We start from the raw sequence: 23,560 nt of genomic DNA, 5'->3' as shown, positions 1-23,560 counted from the left end.
AACTGAATCTTAGCTCCCTGATCACGCTCAAACAAGTGTTGTCCCCTACACCGATTTCTTCTATGAGGTCCTCACTACTCACCAAACCAAATTCTGAAAATGGCATCTCTCTTCTTGTTGGTTCAGCAACTACTTGGAAAAAAAACTCCATTAGCTGTCGCTTCTAGAAAAATCTGCAGCCTTATCTACATTACCAGCAGTTGTCCTCCCAAGTCCTATATCTGATGTAAGTTACAAAAGTCTCCCCACATCACACAGAATTACCCATTAATATTATTCTTCACTAAAAACATTAAAAAAGGTCTCTATCCAATTATTTCAAAATATCGTGTCTACCTGGCGGTACTGATAGTCAACACCCCAAGGCATTATCTCAGGGGAGGTTCATAGTAGTTTGCGTTCCCCAATGTGATTTATTGCCCAGACTTTCTTATCTATTCCATTCCCTTCTTATTCTTGTTCTCTAACCTCTAGTTCGAAAGCACTATACAAATGCTACTCCACATCTCTTTTCCTTTTATTTCTGTCCTTCTAAACAAAACACATACCCTTCAATACCTTACTCCAGTCATGACTACTTTCACCATGATTTCTGCTATCCCTATAAAGTCGAGTTTCACTTCCTGCACCACCATAACTCTAGTTCCTCATTTTGGTACCTAGGCTGCGCCCTCGCAAGTCTACTGGTGTTACAAAACATCTTAATTCTTGCGTTTGGGTCTTTGGCTCACAATCTCTTTTACCCTATATAGGCCACAGATTATTCTACCACCATAGCACTATCACCACTATTATGAGATGGTATCTACACTTACCAATCCTCCTATGCCTATTCTCCTACCCAAGTCTGTGTCCTTCTTACTCATTTGCTTTCCCTCAATATTAAATCTGGCGTGGAGATTACCTGACTCTCCCAACCATCTGCCCCCCAACTCCTAGTTTAAAGCACTTCGCTTAAGTAGTTGTGCCAGCCTGCCATCCTAGAATGTTATTTCCCTTACTCTTCAGAGTGAAGTTTCTGAGCCAGTGGAGAAACATCCTGCCTGATGGAATGCCTAACCCAAGTGCCGATAACATCTACAAAAGCCCTCATTAATATAAAAACAAAAACAACTGCCCTGAACCATTGATCGATTGTGACTCCTCAAATCTTTCAACACCTCTGTGCCCTTCTCCCAAACAGGCTATGAATCCCAAGCCTGAAAGATCACCTGAGCCTCGATTTTCCTTAAGCGTCTCGGCCCAGCGTGCGCATATCTCCCTTGAAACGTGATCCGCGAAGAATCTAGGCGTATCATGAGTTCCCACATAGAAGAACCGGAGAGTACCGAATCGTAGGTGGATTCTTTCCCGCTCCCATAGGATCCTCTTCAGCCTCAGGTCCACATCCCAGTATCTACACCCAGTAGAAAGCACACCCCTTCTGTTCTCTGGATCAGCTCTGTATTAACAGGCCTGTCTATTCTTCCCAGTAAGGAGTCCCAATTCTACTATGGACCTCTAGCCTATTTTCTGCTCCGTCACCCGTGCCCCAAGTGCAATACTCCGGTCTATCCCCATCTGGTTCCCTAGTCGGTTGCATCTGTCCTCTCGATTGCCTAGTGTTCACTCCTCTGCTATCCCCTAACCAATAAAGAGGCTAATATAATAGATTCGCGCCTGTTTATCATCCACCTTGACTCTTACCCTAGTCTCTTACCTTGAGTTGTGGTCAGGACAAGGTCTGCTCTTCTTCTCTTTCTTCTTTGCCCTTCTCCACGTTCGGCAGTAACCCAGTTCCTGGCTTATGCCCCTTCTTCATTTTATCCAACGTTCCGTCAAACCTGTTCCTAGTAGCCTCCTCTTTCCTACCATATCACTTAGCCCTGCTTTTCTCTGCCGTTCCCTTAGATCAATCCTTCCACTGTCGCACTTTCCTCACCCAGCAGTCTCCCCTCAGGAGTTCTTCTGGTCCTGGGCTTTCATTGGTAAGTCTGAGCTTTTCATTCAGGACTCACTCATGTTCATTTCTTCGATCATCTGCTCAACCACCCTTCTAAACTTCAATTCCACCTGCATCCTTGTTTCCATCAGCTCTATCAGGCGCACTTCAGGCAGATGAAACTTTTTATCACCTCCAAGGAATTCTATGTACAATGCCGCCGCTCTCCCTCACAATAGTCATTCCTCATTGCGTCTTCACTGCTGTAGTCACCTATAACTGGGCTCTGTGTCTGTATTAGGCTTCTCACCACACTCTCTTGGAAACTGGGAAAACAACAAGCCAAACTAAGATTGCCCACCACTCCACATGGGAATAATAACTCCCAACAAGCACCAAGAGACAACTTGCTGGGAACACCGAGTCACACGCCCCGTTCAGTCAGTCTGTTCCTTGGCTGCCTGCCTCTGAGTCTCTCGCCCCCAAACGTTCTCCATCCTGTAAACTCCCACTCAAACTCCCCTGTTTTACAGTCATGTTTCTGGCTCCTTTGTCATTCCGACTAAACTGAAAAAGAGTCAGGTAAACCAAGCCCTATGAGAACAGCCTCACAGCGTTAGATAGGGAGAGGGGACGTGCCACAGCAGTGGACTAGACAATCCAAGAGGAGGAAGTGTTTATGTGGCTAGATGGTTCAGTAGAGATTGTTTCTCGAGTATTGAGGGAAATGAAACCTTCTCCTGAGAGAGTACCCTAGACACAATACAACCTGCAATGCCCAAAAAACTCACTTCCGAGACCCACCGCACCCGCTCCCATACCAGCTTTTCAGTTCCTGTCTCTCAAACGATCGTATATTCCACGATGTGTCTGCACAAACCCTCTTGAACTCATCACATGATGTTAAAGATTTAACAAAGTACACTCTTTATGGAATGTGATTAGCCTGCTTCTAGCTCCTTTTCCAGAATTTAATTGAAACTACTTTAGGATGCTGGATTAAACGATGGTACAGGTCGCCATTATTGTAACATGACAGCGAAGAAATGCCCAATATGTGATTCTAAGGTGCATGCCTACACAGAGATACTCAAAAAGAAAGTTAAGTTGAATTTATTAAAAGGTGTTATAGTGAAAAGCACACAATTAGTTAATATCCTTTTGGGATGTCAAGCTACAGAAAACTCTCGTCCCACAGTTCGTACTTCTGAATGAGAGTATCCAACAAAGGGGATTTAAATGCCCTTCAATGTGTTTGTTACTATGCATACACTTGACAAATGTGCGAACATTTAACTTTCCTGAATTCCATGTAGAAAAGCCCTAAATGAGCATAGTTCCTTTCAGGTTATGTTAAAAAAAATAAAAGTCATGTCGCATATTTTTCAAACTGAATGACTTCCCAAAATTTGCTTGTTAATACTAGTTAAAAACTACGGAGGAAATAAATTTACAGGCCAGCAATAAGAGTATCTACTTTATTCACAGACATCACACAACCTTAATTCCTGCTGACTGTGTGGCTCACACTGTACCTATCCACGCAAAGTGCTCAGCGGCTGCGGCAGAAAGAGGATGCTTCCTAAGCCTCCAGCACTGGGAGTCCTGCCCAGGTGCCTGCTGCTGGAAGAAGAGAGTGGGGAAGCGCAGAGGAAGTCCTCTCGTCCCCCCTGTAGTCCTGGAGAAGCTCGCCCAAGCTATGCCGCACCCCCCAAACCTCCTCTCCACCCTCCAAACCTAGAGTCTGCGCCTCCAGTACTTAGATGCCTCGACCACCACTTTTGTCAACCCAATCCTCTGGCCCAGCCCTGAGCAATTCCATCTCAACATGGCCCGCACCCTCAGGGAGCCCTCCCCTGTAGCAACCCTTGAGACTCTCAGCCCTGAAGGCATCCCTCCCATACTCCAAACCCCTTCAGCCCCACCCCACCACCTGAATTGGTTACTTTGCACTAATATGCAGGTGATGTGTGTGACACTTCATCTCCATATTGGTACACATAACAAAAATTCATTCCACACGATGGCGTGGAAAATTAGAGGGAACACTGGACAAAACTGGTAAATTTCAAAAGTTCCTAAGTTGACTCAGGCCATTTAAGCCTATTTTCAAATTAACTAAGGACTGCTCTACACTACAAAGTAGGTCAAATGTAATCATCTTGTGTCGAACCTATTGTGCACTGTGCATCTACACTAAATTTGGTCCCCAGAGTGACGAAGCACCCCATTTAAGGTGACGCAGTAGAACCATTCCATGATGGCGTTAGCTGCAGTTGGTCGAACCGTGAGCCAAGTGCAAATGCTTGTGACTATGTCAATCCTAACAGATCTCCAGCAGCTGTCCCACAATGCCAGACAACAACTGCTCCGGTCACAATTGTGAACTCCACATCTATCGAGAACCAACAACCCAACAAATCCACTTCTTAAAACACCACATCTTTTTAAAATGACCTTTTCCTGATTTCCGAGCTTACCAAGAACACATAGCAGGTATCCCTGTCTGCAACTAACCTAAGCCCATCTGCATTTGCTCTAACCAGAACACGTCAAGTGCTCAAACCTACGGCCTAAACAAAAAAGGAGAATCAATACTCCACGGCCCTTGAGCAGGGGGGAGTTGGGAGTGAGGTTCGGATTCTGGAGAAGTGCCCACAGGCAATCATAGGGGGGCAAGGCCCAGGTTGTTGGAAAGGCAACAGCCTTCCCTATCTAGGCCCTGCCATACAGTGTTCACAACCCCGATGTGACCTCGGGCCAAAAGTTGCCCACCCTGCTCTAGACAATGCCGTTCTGGCATAGACAGAAGTATTGGATCTCTGGGGCCTGTGTGAGAAATTGCTTGCAAGCAGCATCTATGACCAGCAGTGTTAGTTCCATATAGCAAACTATTATGGAACACCTCCATTGAAACTCTTCCACAAGATGCATTTGTTTAGTAAAAAAGTTGCCTAGAGTGACACTGTGCTTTGGACGTGGTTGACACCTTAAAATCAATGGCGAATAGCTCATCATGTGAAGAGCGAGGAGACTGTCTATCAGAGCACATCTCACCTAAGACAGATGAGGCCAACATCGAAATCTGTGCGGAGCTAAATAGCCCCACGGTAGTCTTTTTACAAGCGTGCATGCCAATAACCCACTGTGTGCGCAGAGACCCTCTTACCGCTACGCCCCCGTTCAGGTAACCGTATAGACCCTAAGAGCACGAGAACTCTGCTTGATAAGGAGAGAAGGAGACGGAGGCGTGAGTCCCACCTAGTCATAGCAGGCAGCCAAGACAGATGAGCCCGGTAATGAAGGGGAAGGAACTCGCTTGCTTAACGTGCTATCTCATGTATTTTCCTTTAACATTTTAACCACAGTAAAAGATGACAACTCGTCCCATACCAATTAACAAGATGAGTATTAAACTTTTCAAGTAAATGTAGTAGTAAAACATGTATAGTTAAGAGTTGCTATCAGCTTTTCATTCCTATTTTGCTTAGGATTTGGGGTGGAGGTTGAGGCATTGTTGGAGCAGGTTTTATCTGTCGTACAGCAGTCGCCCAATTCCTTTCAGAAGTGTTTGCGCAAGTCTTCATTTATTTCACTCAATTTAAAGTTTCTATGTCTCCACTACATCTGGAGTACAATACATTTTCACGCTTTCAGACGTCTCGTTCAATAAGTGATTTGAAAATATATAACCTTAATACATATTCTTGTTATTGAAAGTTATAATGAAGGTTTTTAAAATGTGTTTAATAAGTTCAATTCAAATTAAACTCACTAAATACAGGCTCCCTGTGGCAAGCTTCCCGGGTCGCCAGGACCCATTGGCCACCAATGTGATAAAGTCCCACTTGCGAAAATCAGCCCTGAATGCCTCTCTTTTGACCTGCGATTACGACTAGCCACTCTAGTTACCTACCCTGCTCTACAGGAGTCACTTGTTATTCTTCCAATATCGGAATCCACTCTCAATGAAACTTTTATGAGCCCTCTGCAACTCCATCTCTCCTTGTAACTTGCTTTGCCTAGAGCACAGCACCCTTATTTTCTTCCGTCTGCGATTCAGTGAGGCCACTTTCCTCACGAAGATGCCATTCCTTGTGATGTTGACTGTAAATTGTGAATTGCCAGTAACCATCGGTAAGCACAAGTTCGGTGGCAATAACACGCGTCCCAGGCAGCATTCAGATTGCCAGATTGTCAGTTGCCTGACTCTGTGCCTTGTGTTACTTTCAAGAGTGAATAGGAACCGATAAGCTCAGCTAAATCATCCGAGCTGTTCCTTGCGGTGAAACAGCCATCTTCAATGCCACTGGACCACGCATTGGAAAATTAAGGACCAAAATATTGTTTCAATGCAACCAAAAACTGGTGAGTCTTGCCCACATGCTCAGGATTTAGCTGATCACCATATTTGGGGTCGGGAAGGAATTTTCCTCCAGGGCGGATTGGCAGGGGCCCTGGAGGTTTTTCGCCTTCCTCTGCAGCGTGGGGCATGGGTCATTTGCTGGAAGATTCTCTGCATCTTGAAGTCTTTAAACTATGATTTGAGGACTTCAATGGCTCAGACACAGGTTTGATACAGAAGGTTTGATACAGAAGTGTGGCCTGCGTTGTGCAGGAGGTCACTGGATGATCATAATGGTCCCTTCTGACCTTAAACTCTATGATTCTATGAATTAATATTCTGTGCTTCAGAAAATTTCTATTTTTTTATCTCCTTAAGTTTTCTCTTTTCTTTGGCCCTTAGGAGCAATATGAACAGGAAGATTTTTTGATTAAGCCCAGTGATAATCTGATCATTTGTGGAAGAGTTGATAAGGACCACTGCAGTCTAGAAGTTCACCGTGAGTAAACAATATTTGGTCATAAAAGCAGGCCTAGAAAATATTCTGCTTATCCAGTCTGATCCTTGTGGCTTTGCAGGACTGCTCCCTCTGTTGTTCTCCATTTATCCTGGCTTTTGAATAGATGTTGGCATCTGGCACAACTACATTTCTTGTGCTCTTACCTCTGTAAAATAACTGCTGAACAAACGCTAATGAACCTTGACCTATATAAATATACTGAGAACCTGTACAGTGAAACATCAGCCTGTCAATAATACTCTTATCATTCTTATTTTATAAATACACATAAGCAGCAAGTGTCTTTTTTATATATCAGATGTTTTGAAATAGTCTCACAAACACAGTGAAGATGATGTAGTGTGTGCAAGGCATAAACTGAATCAGTCTGTACTTGATGTAGATAAGTACATCATTCTGCGGTCTGTTGAATTTGTCACCTAAAGTAAATGTTCTGTGGTGCCTAACATCATATAGAGAGGCAGTGGCTCTCTGCTAGAAACTGACAATATCACAAATGTAGCTTCCAGACATTGTCTCTACACTGAGAATATTAATATTTGCTCCATCTGGCTGTGTGGGAATGCACTACGTAGAGTAGCTTATTTTTCTCTCCACTGACATAAGTGTTTTTCAAATTCTCTCTTTCAGTTTATAATCATGAAGAGGACTCATTTTATGTACACCATGATATCCTCTTGCCTGCATACCCTCTAAGTGTGGAGTGGCTTAATTTTGATCCTAATCCTGATGAATCTCCAGGTAATAAATGTCTTTATGGTGCCAAAAGAGATCATAGCTGTCTAACAATAGCAATTTTTGAATATGAACTGCATAATTAACTTAAAATGCTGTGACTAAATAATGGTCTCCTGCAGCAATATTAACACAGAAGCAAAACCAAGACATGGGAGGAAAAATTAAACGTGGTGAATGTAACAGGGGGTGCTCACCTCCTGAGTGCCTCCCAGTGGCAGGGTGTGATACTGCAATCTTTGTCCCACTCATGGCACCCCCTGTAGGTTGCTGACCTTAAAAGACAGGTCTTCAGTGGCTCAGCCTTCCAGCCAAGTCACACAGTTGAAAAATGAACCCCTTCTAGGGTAGCAAGTAGTTCACCAAACTATCTCCTCTCACCAGGGTCTTCAGCCCTGTTTCTGGGCCTTTAAATGTGGCCCTCGGCTCAGGCTTCTGAAGGAGCCTTGTCCCCCTCTTGGGCTTAGGCTCCTTTGCCAATGGGGGAACCTTGGCCTGCCCACTACTCCAGGTTCCAGTCAAGGAGTCCTATAAACAGCAGTCACATACTGCTTCCTTCACTTAATTGCTTCTGCATTCCCTGGGGCTCTTCCTACCTGGTCACTTTACCTTCGCCCATTACCTTAGGGTTAAAGTTCTCAGGTATTTTCTCTCTCCCAGTCCAGTAAATGGAGCCCATCAAGTTCCTTTCTCCAAAGAGGAGCACCCTTCCTCATCTCTCTGGTCCCAGCCAGGAACTGACCTGCTAAGATCTTGCATCTCCTTTTATCTGAGCCTGATGGGCTCTTGATTGGCTGCTTTCTTTTGGTTTTTCTAGGGCAGCCTGGAGGACCCATCTTCACTGGTGCTGCCTGGAGCAGGGTGTAGTAGGACGTCAGTGCCTCCAGCAGGGGGCCACAAAGGGCCGGGTACAGCCCATCACACTGAACAATTTTTTAGAGCTGTAAATGCTTACGTATATATCTGCAGGGTTCTTTTAGTAATGTCATTATTCCAAATGACTAAACTAAAACACCAATACTAATACCAATGGCAAACCAAATCTACTAGGCAGGCTAATGGAAAACTTTTCTTTAGACTTGTTTGCAGATGTGTTTGGCCATGTCTTCTCTGAACAAAACCAACAGAGTCAATCAAATTTATTTTAAAATAACACACTAAAAACCATATTTTATAATTTTGGGGGCTGTACATATTTTTCTTTGCATTTTTATCATTAATTGTCCTAAAGGGAGGGTACGTACATAAAATTGGCTCTGAGTGTAATTGTATGACAGGATTGCTTGTGATGGTAAGAGGCAAGGCTCAACAGCCCTGGGGCTCACTTTTGGTTTATATTCTATGTTCTTAAAGCTCATACTTCAGGGTTTCAGCCAGCCACTGCTCATGGCAGGGTCATGAAGGGATTTTTTGCCCCCAATGTGTTCTGGAAGGTTTGGGATTTTTTTAAAATCTTTTTACCTCTGAAGCCTCAGATGACCGTGGCTAAAGAAGGGACATTGCATGGTTTGGGCTAGGGCTCTGAGGTGGCACTGAGCATTTTTCTCTCTCTCTCTCAAAGGTGTTTGGCTGGCTAGTTCTTGCTGACAAACTCAGGATCTAGCAGATCACCATGTATGGGGTCAGGAAGGAATTTTCCCTCAAATCAGATTGGCAGTAATGTTGGGGGATTTTCACCTTCCTTTGCAATGCCTGGATGCAGGTCACTTGTCAGGATTATCTGGTATATCTCATTTAATCATTTCCCTGCCACTGCAAGAGCATTGTGCACTGGTGCACCTTGGCCCATCCTATTCTGTGCCTGTGGCACATAATAGTCTTATCTCCCTGGACAGTAATATTTTGGCCTCGTTTCGGATGTTGGGTTTGGTGTGTGGGTGCTGGGTGGGGTGGTGGCAGCGGCGTGTGCTATACAAGAGGTCATACAAGATCATCTAATGGTCCCTTCTGGCCTTAAACTCTAGAACTCTGACATACCTTTTTGCAGGCAATTTCTGCTGGTGTATCTTTAAATGGACACTAACCATGTACAACTGGTAAAAATATGCCATTGAAAGACTCTGGACACAGGCATTAATTTAAAATAAGTAATGAAATGGTTGTATCATCGTGCACTCTTTGCGTATGTTACTCTAAATAAACACTATAGCTGCCATTTGCTTTTTTTTCTGCAGGAAATTATGTTGCAGTGGGTAACATGACGCCTGTTATTGAGGTCTGGGACCTTGATATAGTGGATTCTCTAGAGCCAGTCTTTTCTCTTGGAAGTAAAAAAGAGAAGAAGAAGAAGAAGAAAAAGGGAAAGAAGGTAAATAATGCATGTCTGATGATCTGTTTAGATTGTAAAAGCTGCAGGCAGGGACCATGTCTTTCTCTTTCTTTGGTTTGTGAAGTTATGAGCCCAGTAATGCACATAGATACTTGCATCTTTCTTTTTTTTTTTTTTTTTAAATTAAAGTAGAAGGTCTGGTTTAGTTACCTCTGCCAGAGACACTGCATCTGAAAGATACTATTTAAGCAGTTCACAGAAACTATAAACATGGCTCTATCCAAGTAGCTGCTGATCTTTACATCATCCAGCTCAAGAGCCCACTCTTCTGAATAATTGAGAAAAGGATTTACTTTTTTACCCCCTCAGACCTTTAGATTGTAGCAGGCCCAATGGAGAAGGGTAATGATTCTATGTAACTTGTTGCTGCTAAGTTTGGACATATACGACTAATGTTTGCAGTAGCATTTCATTATTTTAAAAATCTAGAGGTTCTCTCTCACTTACGGGTTGGTGGGTTAGGGAGGGAAAAATAGGAGAAGGAAGGATCCTGGAGGACTCCCATTTACTCAGAACAGTTTTCTTTGTAGCTTAACCCTTTCATTTCTTTATTTTTTTATTTTTATTTTTTTTTAAAAAGGGTAGTCATTAGGAGGTAGTGAATCAATGTTGATTGAGGAGAAGGGGGCAGAGTGGGAACCAGGACAATAGGAGTGAGGAGGGGGAATGTGGGGACCCAAAGATGTTCCAGGACAACTGGTGAATATTTGAATTTGTGCCAGCTGGCGAAAGAGAGTGTAGCTATTGCTGCATGCTGGCCAGATAAGGGAAGAAAGGGAAGAAGAGGCAAGCTGAGTGGAGGTGCTGCAGAGGCAGCTCTGTACAGAGAGGATTTCAGCAGGTGGGAATATGTTGAATTATCATGCTTTTCCAAATCTGCACATATAACAGTACATTAATGAACAATAAATACATGATTTTTCCTGGAAGCTATAACTTTTTTAAACCTCTTTTAAAATGTATCTGTATACAGAATTCATCTACAGAAGGGAATCAGGATGGGCATACTGATGCAGTTCTTGACCTTTCATGGAATAAGCAAAACAGGTAAAAGAACACTTGAATAATTACATACAGATAATTATAAATTAGTGTATATGGTTTTGTATGAAGTATGTATACATACCTATAACTTTATTGTTTAAAGATCAACTTAATGTAGTGCAGAAGTTAATTGAGGTGAAAAGTACTTGAATTCTACACAAGTGAAAATTGAGACTGTCTCAGTCTTTTTTAAAAAAAGTGTGTTTTGTTTGTTTTGGATTTTTTTTTTGTGACTTGTATTTTTTAAATTTGAATGTCAAACAAAGGTGGTTTTAGCCATCTCGGTGCGCCTGCTGTCCTGGCATGATTTGGTCCATGGGGCAAATACAGAATTGTCCAAAAGTGGCTCTGAATTGTGCCAAATTCCAATGGACAGGGTGGCTGATGTGCAGGGAAGCCCAGGCCATGCCCTCTTTTCCCCTGGCTCATCCCCCTGTGCTGAAGTCAGAAAGCAGGGAGAGGTGTTAAAGGAGCTACTATAGCACAGATACAGAATTGTCTCTGTCTCCCTGCGATAGGCAGGTGGAGTCCTCTGTTGCTTGGCTGCACCAGCTTTAGGGTTTGCTTCCCACTGCCAGAGCAACATGCAGTTACCCTGTCAAAAGGGGAGCAGTCAGACCTTCATGCTAAAGTTAAGAACAACAGCTTCTTCGTTAGTTCTTTGAGTAGTGTCCCTCTTGGGGCTCATGCACCTCTGAGCCCTTGATTGAAGATTTTCAGTTAACTGTGTCAGTTCGGCCTCTTTGTGCCCAATACTGAGGCTATATAAGGGTGCATGGTTAAACGACCCTCCATTCCTTCTGAACTGCCTTGGCCTGAGAGGAAGTCTTAGCATGTCCACCTTGAGCGTGCCTCTGCTTTTGCACTATTTCTCTAGTGATTGAGAGAGTTTTTATAATGAGTTATTTAGATTAGTGAGAGGATTGTTTTACTCTTCTTTTTCTTCTCAAGAGACTTTTTTTTTTTCCCCAACCCTAACAGGTATGCCTGGCTTGCTAGTTTTCAAATGCTGAGAGGCTATATGTCGCTATGAGCGACAGCCACCATAAATGTGTCCATTGCTTGGGAGAGTCCCACATCTTCTAGGAGTGCAACGTCTGCTTGGCCCTCAAGTCCAGGACAAGGGAAAACAGAGAGATTAAACTCATACTGTTAATGATGGAACTCTGTCTTTGGCCAGCTTCTGAGTCAGGTCTCTGGACCAATCCAGTGCCCCTTCTACCTCGGCACAAGCTTCTTCTAAGAAAGGGAAGACTTTGGAGGATTCAGGGAAGGTTTCCATAAAGATGTACTTATCTAAGTCTACCATGTAAGACAAGGACCAGAAAAGACTGGATCTCTTTGAATGAAAAGCCTATTCGTTGGCAACTCTGCAATTCCGGATTGCAAATTATCAGGTTGTCATGGCCAAATATAATTTTACAAACTATAACAGATTCATGGCTTTTATTGAATATCTGCCACAAGAATATAGGGAGCAATTTCAGTCCATCATCTCAGAGGGCCAGTTGGTGGCCAGAACTGTTCAAGTATCCTTTGATGCTGTGGATACTGCTGCCAGGTCCATCTCTACAGTGGTGGTTATGCACAAGGCATCATGGTTCCATCTCTCTGGGTTTCTGAGAGACTCCAGACCATTGTGGAGGGCTTCCCCTTTGATGCTTGTAAACTGTTCTCTGAAACCACGCATGAATCTTTGGACTCTCTAAAGGACTCTAGGGCTACTTTATGATCACTGGGCATATAAATATATACGTATAAGATAAGGTTTAGTAGGTCACAGACTGCCCAGAGGTTGTGTCCACGCTTAGTTTTTTGGGTTCCGGAGATCCACTAAACCCACCTGAAAGACACAGATTTCAGAGAGAGAAAGAGAGCTTCCCAGCCACTCTCCATGTCCACCCAGCCAGTTTCAAACCAGTAGTTTTGTTGGGTTGGTCAAGAATTCAAGTCCTCCAACTAAATTTATTGCTGTGCCCATTAGCCCACCTCCCTGTGTGGAGACCACCTTGCCCAATTCCAGCATGGTTGGAGGCAGGTCACTGCAGACATTTGAATTGTAGAGGTCATAACATTGGGCTATACCATCTATTTTACATCACTCCCTCCCTTCCACGCCCCTTCCCTGTTCCTCTTCAGTGATCCCTCTCGTGAGCTTTTATTGAGACAAGAAGTGAACTTTCTCCTTTGCATAGCAGAGTAGAGCTAGTTCCTCCTCCTCTTCCTCCTCCTCACAAGACAAAAGATTTTACTCAAAGTATTTCCTTGTGCCAAAGGAGGGTGGAGACCGATCTTAGATCTAAAACTTCTAAAGAAGTTCGAGATGGTGGCTTGGGCAGCGGTTATTCCTTCATTAGAGAAAGGGGTTTGGTTTCTGGCCCTCAAACTACAAGATGTTTATTTCCGTATAACAATACACTCATCACACAAGAAATATCTGTGCTTCATTACAGGACAGAATTATTTCCAATACCAATTGTTTCACTTCGGTCTTTCCTTGTCCCCCAGAGTGTTCTCCAGAGTCCTGGCAGTAGTCTCTGCTTACCTCTGACAAGAAGCAGTTCTAGTCTTCCTGTACCTTAATGACTAGCTACTCCAGGGCCGTTCTTATGAACAGTGTTATCTTCTTCCCAGACAGCCCTTGCTCTGTTCCAGGAGTTGGGTCTGCAGTTGAAAGTAAAAAAGTCCACATTAACCCCAGTACAGAAGACAGTTTATAGGGGCGTATTTGGACTCGTTGGCAACCAGAGCCTATCTTCCTTTAGACAGATTTGTAACCATGTCATGTTTGGTATGGGCAATTCGGGGGAGCCCTTGAACCACAATAAGGAACTGTCTTCAGCTCCTGGGACACATGGCAGGTCACAAAGATGCAAACTATCACACAAGGTTACATTTTTGCTGCTTTCAGGGTTTGCTCGGAAGAACCTGTTCTCCAATTAGACGCACCTTGGACAGACAGGCTACAAGCGAGGAACTCCTTAGACTGGTGAAAGGATCAACTCAACATCTGTGCAGGTGTTCCTTTCTGTCACCCAGCCCCATCAATGACTTGAACAGCATCCTGGTAAGGTGGGTAGCACAGCTCAGTACCATCACAACTTAGGACAGATGGACAACTCAAGAAACCAGTCTCCACATCAATATGTTGGAGCTCAGGGCTGTCAGGAACAGTTGCCTTCATTTCTTACCCCTTATCGGGGCAAATCAATCTAGGGTCATGATGGACAATGTAGCCTGCATGTTTTTTATCAACAGGTAGGGAGGAGCGAGATTCTCCTCTCTGTACACTGAAGCTGTGAAACTATGAGATTTGTGCATAGCTCATCAAATGCAAATTTCAGCAGTCTACCTCACAGGTATTCAGAACACCACACCCGATATCTTCAGCAGACACTTCTCACAGGATTACAAATGGAAGCTAAACACCAAAGTTCTGCATAGTATTTTCCGAAGATAGGGGCTGCAAGAGTTCCAGGAACAGGAAGTGTCCTCGTTTCTGCTCAAGAGGGTTTGGGCAACTACTCCTTGGGAGACGCCATGCTTCTATCTTGTGTTTCCTCCAGCACTACTGATACTAAGGGTGATGGACAAGATAGGACAGAGCCAGATTTATTCTTATAGTGGCATCCCGACTGAGATAAGCTTTGTACCCTCACCTGCTTCACCTGCATGTCCAACCGTCGCTGAAGCTCCTGACTGTTCTGCATTTCCTATTGCAGTATGTGGATTGTGTGCTTCATCCCACTCTACTGGTTCTCCGCCTGATGGTGTGGCTTTTGGATGGTTTACGGCGTTAGAATCCTCCTGCTCTATAGAAGTACAGTAGGTCTTACTGAAAGAGATCAACCCACATTACCTACCTGCAGAAATGGAAGAGATTCATCTATTGGCATTGGCATTGCTGCCTCCAGCCTGATTTGGTGCCACTTTGTCATCTTGGTTTACATGTTGGATCTAAAGAAATTGGGATTACCAATTAGTTTCATTTAAGTTCCATTTGACTGCAATATCAACCTTTCATCCTCCGGTAGAAGGATTCTTCATATTTGCTCATCCAGTATTATCTAGGTTTAGTAAGGTTTGAAGGCTCTCGATCCGCAGATTAGAAACCCTATTGCAACCTAGGACCTCAACCTGATACTCAGTTACCTTATGAGACCTCCATTCGAACCCATGGCAACCTGTTGTCTGTCGCATTTGTCTTTAAAGATGGATATTTTAGTAGCTATCCTGTCAGCCCATAGTGTCGTGGATATTGGAGCCCTAATGGCAGATCACCCTCCTATCCCCACCCCTTATGGACTTCTTTAAGGACAAGGTCTCTTTACATCCATACCCTAAATTCTTACCTAAGATTCTATCTGAACTGTGCCTTAATCAGTCCATTCATCTACCAGTATTTTTGCTGAAGCCATGTGGTTCTCTACAGGAATCCTGTTTACACATTCTGGATATTAGAAGGGCATTAGCCTTCTACTCAGTTAGGACCCAGCAATATAGCAAGTCACCGAGGCTCTTCATTTCTTTCACAAATAGATCCACAGGGTTCTCAGTTTCTGCTCAGACTGTTGAGGTGGCTATCTGGATGTATTATCACTTGTTATGATGCTGCAAGCGTTCATCCTCAACCCCCCTCTGCCCCTCCCCACAAAAAAAAGGGATGAGGGGTTGATAGCATATTCAGCCAGATCACAGGCAATAAATATCTGTGGCGTTACCAAAGAATGTAATCTGAAATATGTAGGGCTGCTATATGGGCTTCAATGCATATTTTTTCAAAACATTACGCCCTGGTCCAAGCTGTCAGATTCAATGCTATATAGCATTGGTATCCAGCTTGAGGAGAACATAGGGCGTGTGCACAGGCCGAACAGGCACTGCTAACTGAAAATCTCTAATCAAGGGCTCAAGAGGCACATGCACATGTGAAGTGGAGCACCCATAGGCACTCACATCTCAAAGAACCGCAGTTACTACGCAAGGTGATTAACCCCTTCTTTCTGTCACCTAGGTTGTTTTTCAATAACACAATTAGTACACGATCCTCAGCCAGGCTATTATAAATGGCTTTTCCAATTAGATACAGTATGATCTTTTCCAACTGCTGCTAACTCTCTCTGAGGATACACTTGTCAGTTGTGCATACTCATTTTCAGCAGCTGTCAGCAGTCTCCTCTGAAAACTCCTGGTTTTATCCAGATATTACAGACGAAAAAATTCTCCTGAACATACAAGAAATTATTAGATGTTAATTGGCTATGTGTTGTCTACTGCAAAAAGAATGAGTCAAATGACTAAGGTGAATGTGAGAAATGATTTAGTGATGGCTCAGTCAATGGTACTCAGTTTGTCTGCAATCGGTCAGCCTTTGTCATAGCTACCACCAGCAGCATGTAACTAAAAGTCACTTTCATGATGACTAAAAGCAGCTGATCTTTGTAGGAGTAATTTGAGTGACCTTGTATAATATTAAACCCCTGTAGGAAGCTGAATAAGTGATTGGCATTCCTGGTTCTATAGTGTACTGAGTAATATAACCTTGTTGACACCAGTGGATGTTGCAAGAAAAACTAATCCTAAAACGCAAAGGTTGGGTGCATGTCAAGAACTCAAAGAGCAATCTTAGTGCAGCATTTTTAATTGCATTTTAAAAAGTAAGACAAGCTATGACAGCTGCCTACAAATCGCTTTCTGGCTAAAGGGCCTCACGGGCATTATTTGTCAAATGTCCTTGTAATCTGCACTGTGCCTTTTGTAAATTTCCCCTCTGTGGCATCGCTTTGGGAGAACAGTGTTTTGGAGGAATGTCAGATATCTTTCAATCAAGAACTTCATTCTGCTATGGAAAATAGGGGGGAAGGCTTCAAACAGTGTGTTTTAGATTTTATAATTTAACACCTTTAGACAAATAAGTGTGATTTTTGTTGTGCATTTAATTAGTTTCTGACATTGCTGCTTGGGCTTTGTCTGATTCAAGTTCTTATCTCTATATTTACCGCCCTTACCACCCTTAATGTTTAAATATGAAACAAGGGCCCAAATGCAAGTAGCTCCTTTGACTTCATTAGGGTGACTTGTCAGAATAAGATACTTTGAGGAGAGCTGCAGGTTTGAGCCATTAATTATTTAGTTAGTGGAAAGTCCCAAGAGGAAAATACTTGCCAAAAATGGGTTTGTTTGTCTCTTAGCTATGTCAATACAATATTCAAATCTATACTGTGTAGCTCATATTTAAAATTTATCTTTAAATGTACAGAAAGGAATAAGTCCTCAAATTTCTTAGTTATATCACTGGTAGGTACCATATGATTGACAGGAGAATATTTTTAGGTGGGGGCGGGGGACGGGACGGGAAAGAACTGTATGAGCGGTCACTAAAGGTATATCCCTTCAGTACAAACCTGGATTTTCTCTGCAGAAATATGTAACACATTGCTATTAAATACTGAATGTTATATTCTTCTGGCAGATTATCTTTTATGCTTGAAGGTTGTAGGCTGTAGACCTGGGCTTACTTGAAATCAGAATCAGGCTGTGTATTTATGACTTAGGGCCACTGTTTGTTCACATGTATGTAAATGTCTAAAGCTTTTGCTTTTGTATGTTTTTAGAAATGTGTTAGCAAGTGCTTCAGCTGACAACACTGTAATTCTGTGGGATATGTCTGTGGTTAAACTGGCAGCAAACCTTACTTTACATATGGACAAGGTATGTGGATATTGTTATATTTCTTTGGGGGTTGTTTGTTTGTTTTTTTAAACAGAACTGCAGCTTATTACATTGAAAGCTTAGTGGCAAACACTAATGTTGCAAAACTGCTTTGATTATAACCACCATGTCAAACGTTCATAATTTTGAGTGAATCACTTTTGTGGATTACACTGTTTGGTCTCTTGTCAAAATCGGATTTATTTTATCCTTTGGAAAGTTGGAGGGAATATTTGGCTCAGATTTTTAGGGCATCTTAAAATGCTTTTCATGTAAATGTAACCCCATGGCTGTTTTAAGACAAGGAGAAGCCTAAAAGTGCTGTCATAAGTGACAGAAGACTAGACCCGCAAGAATGGGCTAGATTGTCAGTAGTTCCTTTATAGGACAATGAGTAGTGGTAACAATATTTCTAATTAGGGTACGTTTTAATTAGGGCTGTCAATTAATCGCTGTTAACTCATGCGATTAACTGCAAAAAAAAAATTAATCTCGATGAATTGCACGGTTAAACAATAGAATATCAATTGAAATTTATTAAATATTTTGCATGTTTTTCTTCATTTTTAATATATTAATTTGTACAACACAGAATACAAAGTGTATACAGTGCTCACTTTATATTTTTTAATACAAATATTTGCACTGTAAAAATGATAAACAAAAGAAATAGTATTTTTCAATTCACCTCATACAAGTACTGTAGTGCAAGCTCTTTATTGTGAGAGTGTAATGTAGATTTTTTTGATTGGATAACTGCACTCAAAAACAAAACAATGTAAAACTTTAGAGCTAACAAGTCCACTCAGTCCTACTTCTTGTTCAACCAATCGCTAAGACAAATAAATGTTTACATTTACGAGAGATAATGCTGCCCACTTCTTGTTTACAGTGTCATCTGAAAGTGAGAACAGATGTTCGCATGGCACTGTTGTAACCGGTGTCACAAGGTATTTATGTACCAGATATGTTTATGCTAAACATTTGTATGCCCCTTCTTGCTTTGGCCACCATTCCAGAGGACATGCTTCTATGCTGATGATGCTCATTTAAAAAAAATAATGGTTAATTAAATTTGTGACCAGATCTCCTTGAGGGAGAATTGTATGTCTCCTGTTCTATTTTATCTGCAATCTGCCATATATTTCTTATTATAACAGTCTCGGATGATGACCCAGCACATGTTGTTCATTTTAAGAACACTTTCATAGCAGATTTGACAAAATGCAAAGAGAGTACCAATGTGAGATTTCTAAAGATAGCTACAGCACTCGACCCAAAGTTTAAGAATCTAAAGTGCCTTCCAAAATCCTGAGAGGGATGAGGTGTGCAGCATGCTTTCAGAAGTCTTAAAAGAGCAACATTCAGATACGAAAACTACAGAACTCAAACCACCAAAAAAGAAAATCAACCTTTTGCTTGTGGCATCTGACTCAGATAATGAAAATGAACACGTGTTGGTCCACTCTGCTTCGGATTGTTATTGAGCAGAATCTGTCATCAGCATGGGCACACGTCCTCTGGAATTGTGGTTGAAGCATTAAGGGAGATAGGAATCTTTAATGCCTCTGGCACGTAAATATCTTGCAACACCGGCTGCAACAGTGCCATGTGAATGCCTGTTCTCACTTTCAGGTGACATTGTAAACAAGAAGTGGCAGCATTATCTCCTGAAAATTGTAACCAAACTTGTTTGTCTGAGCGATTGGCTGAAGTGTGACTTAATGGACTTGTAGGCTCTAAAGATTTAAATCGTTTTGAATGCAGTTTTTTTGTACAAATTTCTGTTTGTAAGTTCAACTTTCATGATAAAGAGATTGTACTACAGTGGTTTTCAAACTATGGGTCGCAGAATGTCAGGCATTGGGTCGCAGCAGCTCTGGTCAGCACCGTTGACTGCGCCGTTTAAAAGTCCTGTCGGCAGTGCTGCCCGGCTAAGGCAGGGTAATCCCTACCTGTTCTGATACGGCGCTGCACCCCAGAAGTGGCCAGCAGCAGGTCCGGTTCCTAGGCAGGGGAGCCACAGAGCTCCGTGCACTGCCTGCGCCCCGAGCACCAGCCCCCAGCCAATGGGAGGTGGGAGTGGGGCAGTGCTGACCACATCTGGGGTGCAGCGCAGTCCACAGTGCCAGGACAGGCAGGAAGCTGCCTTAGCATCCTCACTGTGCTGCTGACTGGGAGCTGCCTGAGGTGAGCCCATTCCTGCACCCCAAACCCTTCATCCTCCAGCCCAGAGCCCTGACTCCCTCCCTGCACCCCAACCCTCTGCTCCAGCCCTGAGCCCCCTGCCACACCCCAAACCCCTCATCCCCAGCTTCGTTGGGTTGCGAGCATCAACAACTTTCTTCAACTGGGTCGCCAGAAAAAGTTTGAAAACCACTGCACTACTTGTATGAAAAATACTGTTTCTTTTGTTTTTTACAGTGCAAATATTTATAATAAAAATAAATACAAAGTGAGCACTGTACACTTTGTACTGTGTTGTAATTGAAATCAATATATTTGAAAATGTAGAAAACATCCCAAAATATTTAAATAAGTGGCATTCTATTATTGTTTAACAGCGTGATTAATCTTTTTAATCACTTGGCAACCCTAGTTTTAATATATGGCACCTAGATATTATGATGACAGGTGCTTTAGAAATACTTAGCTCATTTTGTAATTAAAATGTGAAAATTTTTAATATAATCCCAATCATCTAGTCAACGTAGATCACTGCTCTTGGCAAACTTCTCGTACTTTTTTTCGCTACTGCATGCATAGTTATACAGTTATTTTTGTCCAACTGGAAGCAGATTTTTTTTACCCACCCCTGCTTATTTTTTGAAGATTTTTGGCAAATCCTGTATTTCTAGTTTCACCTCTGGTGAGGTCCTCTTGGAAGTCTAAAATATACATCTTCTGTATTGCTAGATGCATACTCTGCTTTATGAAAAGGTCTTGAGAACCAGCAAGTATAACAGAGTTGTATGGAATCGTGCTGCACCTTATCCTGCATGACACTGACTGAAACAAATGTCCTGTATGTATTTTAAATCCAAATGTGTGTTTCTAAAACTTTCGATGTCCTTATTAGGTCCAGACACTACAGTTTCATCCATTTGAAACACAGACCCTTGTTTCTGGATCTTATGATAAGTAAGTGGGGAAATATTTGCTTTTCGCACTGTTGTAGGTGGGTCTGGTAGCACCACATTTTATTCAGGTTGCTGGATACTTCCTATTATAAAACTTCATGTTTTGTAGCTTATAACTTTGCCAAATTTTAACTGTTTGGGATGTGCCAGTTGTCTGCCTCATGCTAATTTTTAATTAATTCAGCCAGAATGATTTGGCTGCTTCCAAAAAATTTTTCCCCTGTAGAATAAATAAGTAAAAATCCTGGCTACATTTTCTTTGTAAAGCTCTAGCAATCTCATGCTTTGGATCAGGAACTTGAAGTTTGGCAGTAGGGGGTGGCCTTTCCCCCAGGAAGGTGAGGGAGGGCTAGCTCAATGGTTTGAGCATTGGCCTGCTAAATCCAGGGTCGTGAGTTCAGTCCTTGAGGGGGCCATTTGGGGATTGGCCCTGCTTTGAGCAGGGAGTTGAACTAGATGACCTCTTGAGGTCCCTTCCAACCCTAATAATCTATGATTTCTTCATTTCCATGAAAAACAACCTAAATTTGGACAATTTATAAGCCTTTGAACAATTGCAGTTCACACACGCTCAGTAGAGACTTCTGTGCTCTTACTGTTCCTCTCTCCACTGGGCGTAGGTAGCACAGATGAGGAAGCAGGCTGATTTGAATGAAGAAGGGACACAAACCAGACCTATGGGAGGTGTAGATTATGTTCATGAGAGGTTGGGGGGAGAGAGCTGAGTCGGGGGACTATCTGGGCAAGCAAACTTGGAGCTAGTGGGTTGGAGAGAAGGAGATGTAGTGAGAGGAGAACAGATCTGATGGGGAGCTGGGGTGCAGAGGGAAAACTGGGACAGGTGGCCAGGAGAGGGATATAGGGGCCCATGGGTATGAGGAACGTGGGTTGGGGGAGGCATGAGAGTGACAGATTGACTAAGGAGCCAGGAGGAGTGGAATTGGGAATGGGTGCAGATAGTGGCTGGGATGTGGTATATGTAATAGTGAGGATAGGACTTGCTGGCCAAGGTGACTGGGACTAGGATGAGAAGCCTGAGGAATGGAGATAGTAACTGGGACAGAGACAGAATTGGAATAGGGACAAGTTGGAGAGGATGGGGCAAAAGGGGTCATGTTTGGGGGGGAATGGGCAGAAGTCTGTGCCCCAGAGTAGACTTTTTTTCCCCAGACCTTGGAATGGAACCTAAGATTCCTGAGTGTCAACATTCCTCATCTGTCAGCAAATACTGTCAGTGTCCCATCCCCCTCTAGTGTTGGTCCACGTAGAGGATGATAACCTACTGTTAGCAGTTACCGTTAGCTCAAGTGGCAGATGTCTCTGCAGTCCGGATGCATCCGGACGATGGATGAGCCATGTCTGTCAGTGCGGTACCACACGATGGAAATTGGGTGGTTTTAGTTTGCTTTCTTTAAAAAAAAAAAGTAGGAAATTACACAGAACTGCAGAAAAAGGCCTTTATTAAAGTTGAAAAGTAAAGCACTCAGAAGTTCAGAAATGCTAGAATGAAGGTTGCCTGTGCAGCCTGAGTTGGTTCCCCTGTGTGTTTTGCATTATGGTAGGTACAGTCTTCAATTATATGATCACGTACTATTTTTCCACAGGATGCCTGCCTGACTTGGTACATGGGATGGACCTGATCTGGGAATGAATTGGGGTTTTGTAGTGAAAGAGACTTTGGTCTGTAGGATACCTGTTTCATTTCTTGCAGAAATTGAAAGGGGTGTAGTAAATGAAGCAGGGAACTGCATGAAGAGAAAAGATGGTCTCAGGTCGAATGCTGCCCTGGAGAATGGGATTCTATCCCTGCGTGTGTTCCTGTGTGATCTTGGGCAAGTCACTTAAGCCCAATTTTTCACAGATTGTCACTAATTGTATATTCTTCGTTTCCTGGATGCCAAACTAGAGACCCTGGGGTCTGATTTGCAGAAGTGCTGAGCATTCATAGCTGCAATTATAGTCAGTCGGAGCTGTGCTCTGAACATATTAAGTGCTATATCATGTTAACTACTCTGAAAAATCAGGTTCTATATGTCTCAAATAGAGCACCCAGAGTTAGTAGATACTTTTGATATTCATTTCTCTGTTCCTCACAGAGGTGTTGTGAAGATAAATTAATGTTTGTGAGGTACTCAAATACTATAGTGATGAGCACTATAGAAAAGCCAATGAGGAGATTCTCTCTTTGGAGCAGGGGTTGAATAGTGTGCTGCACAGTAAGAAGATAAAATATTGAGTAGCTGCTCATCCATTTTGTGCACTACATAAGGCACAGGGGTCCTATGGAAAAAATCGGATGTGATCATGTCATTAAAGACTCTCTCCTGATGTGTGCTCACAGGAGGGCTGAATTAAAGTTGCACAGGCATTCTGCCATTTCCTAAGATTTCCTAGTTTCCTAACTCTGGAGTGCTTGACTTTGTGACCTTACTAATGTTCTTTTAATGTATTTTTTTGTGTATGTAATGTATAAAGGGACAGAAAGTGTTCATAGGGGAATGCAGAGGTTCCCGCTTTGGTGTATAGTCACTTCAGTGTTTCTTAGCTATACTTCCTGGGTGTATGTTCTCTGCTAAAATCTCAGTCATCCTATTTCAGTTATTAGTGTATTTAGGTATTCTTCTTTGAGTGATTGCTCATATCCATTCCAGTTAGGTGTGCACGCGCTGCGTGCACATTCGTCGGAAGACTTTTTACCCTAGCAACACTCGGTGGGTCAGCTGGGCGCCGCCTGGAGTGGCGCCGCTATGGCACCGGATATATACCCCAGCTGACCCAGCCACCCTTCAGTTCCTTCTTACCGTCCGTGTCAGTC

General features: G+C 42.9%; 1 protein-coding gene across 1 annotated transcript in view; it reads left to right on the top strand.

Moving 5' to 3' along the window:
- Positions 1 to 23,560, top strand: part of PWP1 (PWP1 homolog, endonuclein) — a 60,509-nt gene that overhangs the window by 15,298 nt on the left and 21,651 nt on the right. The window contains exons 5-10 of the mRNA XM_032798723.2: positions 6,669 to 6,765; positions 7,417 to 7,527; positions 9,696 to 9,829; positions 10,824 to 10,897; positions 17,509 to 17,605; positions 20,685 to 20,746. Coding sequence (XP_032654614.1) covers positions 6,669 to 6,765; positions 7,417 to 7,527; positions 9,696 to 9,829; positions 10,824 to 10,897; positions 17,509 to 17,605; positions 20,685 to 20,746 — 575 coding nt within the window. The remainder of the gene's footprint in view (positions 1 to 6,668; positions 6,766 to 7,416; positions 7,528 to 9,695; positions 9,830 to 10,823; positions 10,898 to 17,508; positions 17,606 to 20,684; positions 20,747 to 23,560) is intronic.

This window comes from Chelonoidis abingdonii, chromosome 1 (assembly GCF_003597395.2).
Source record: "Chelonoidis abingdonii isolate Lonesome George chromosome 1, CheloAbing_2.0, whole genome shotgun sequence".
Taxonomy (NCBI): domain Eukaryota; kingdom Metazoa; phylum Chordata; order Testudines; family Testudinidae; genus Chelonoidis; species Chelonoidis abingdonii.
Note: the sequence above shows the minus strand (reverse complement) of the source record. Positions and strands in the feature narration are given on the sequence as shown.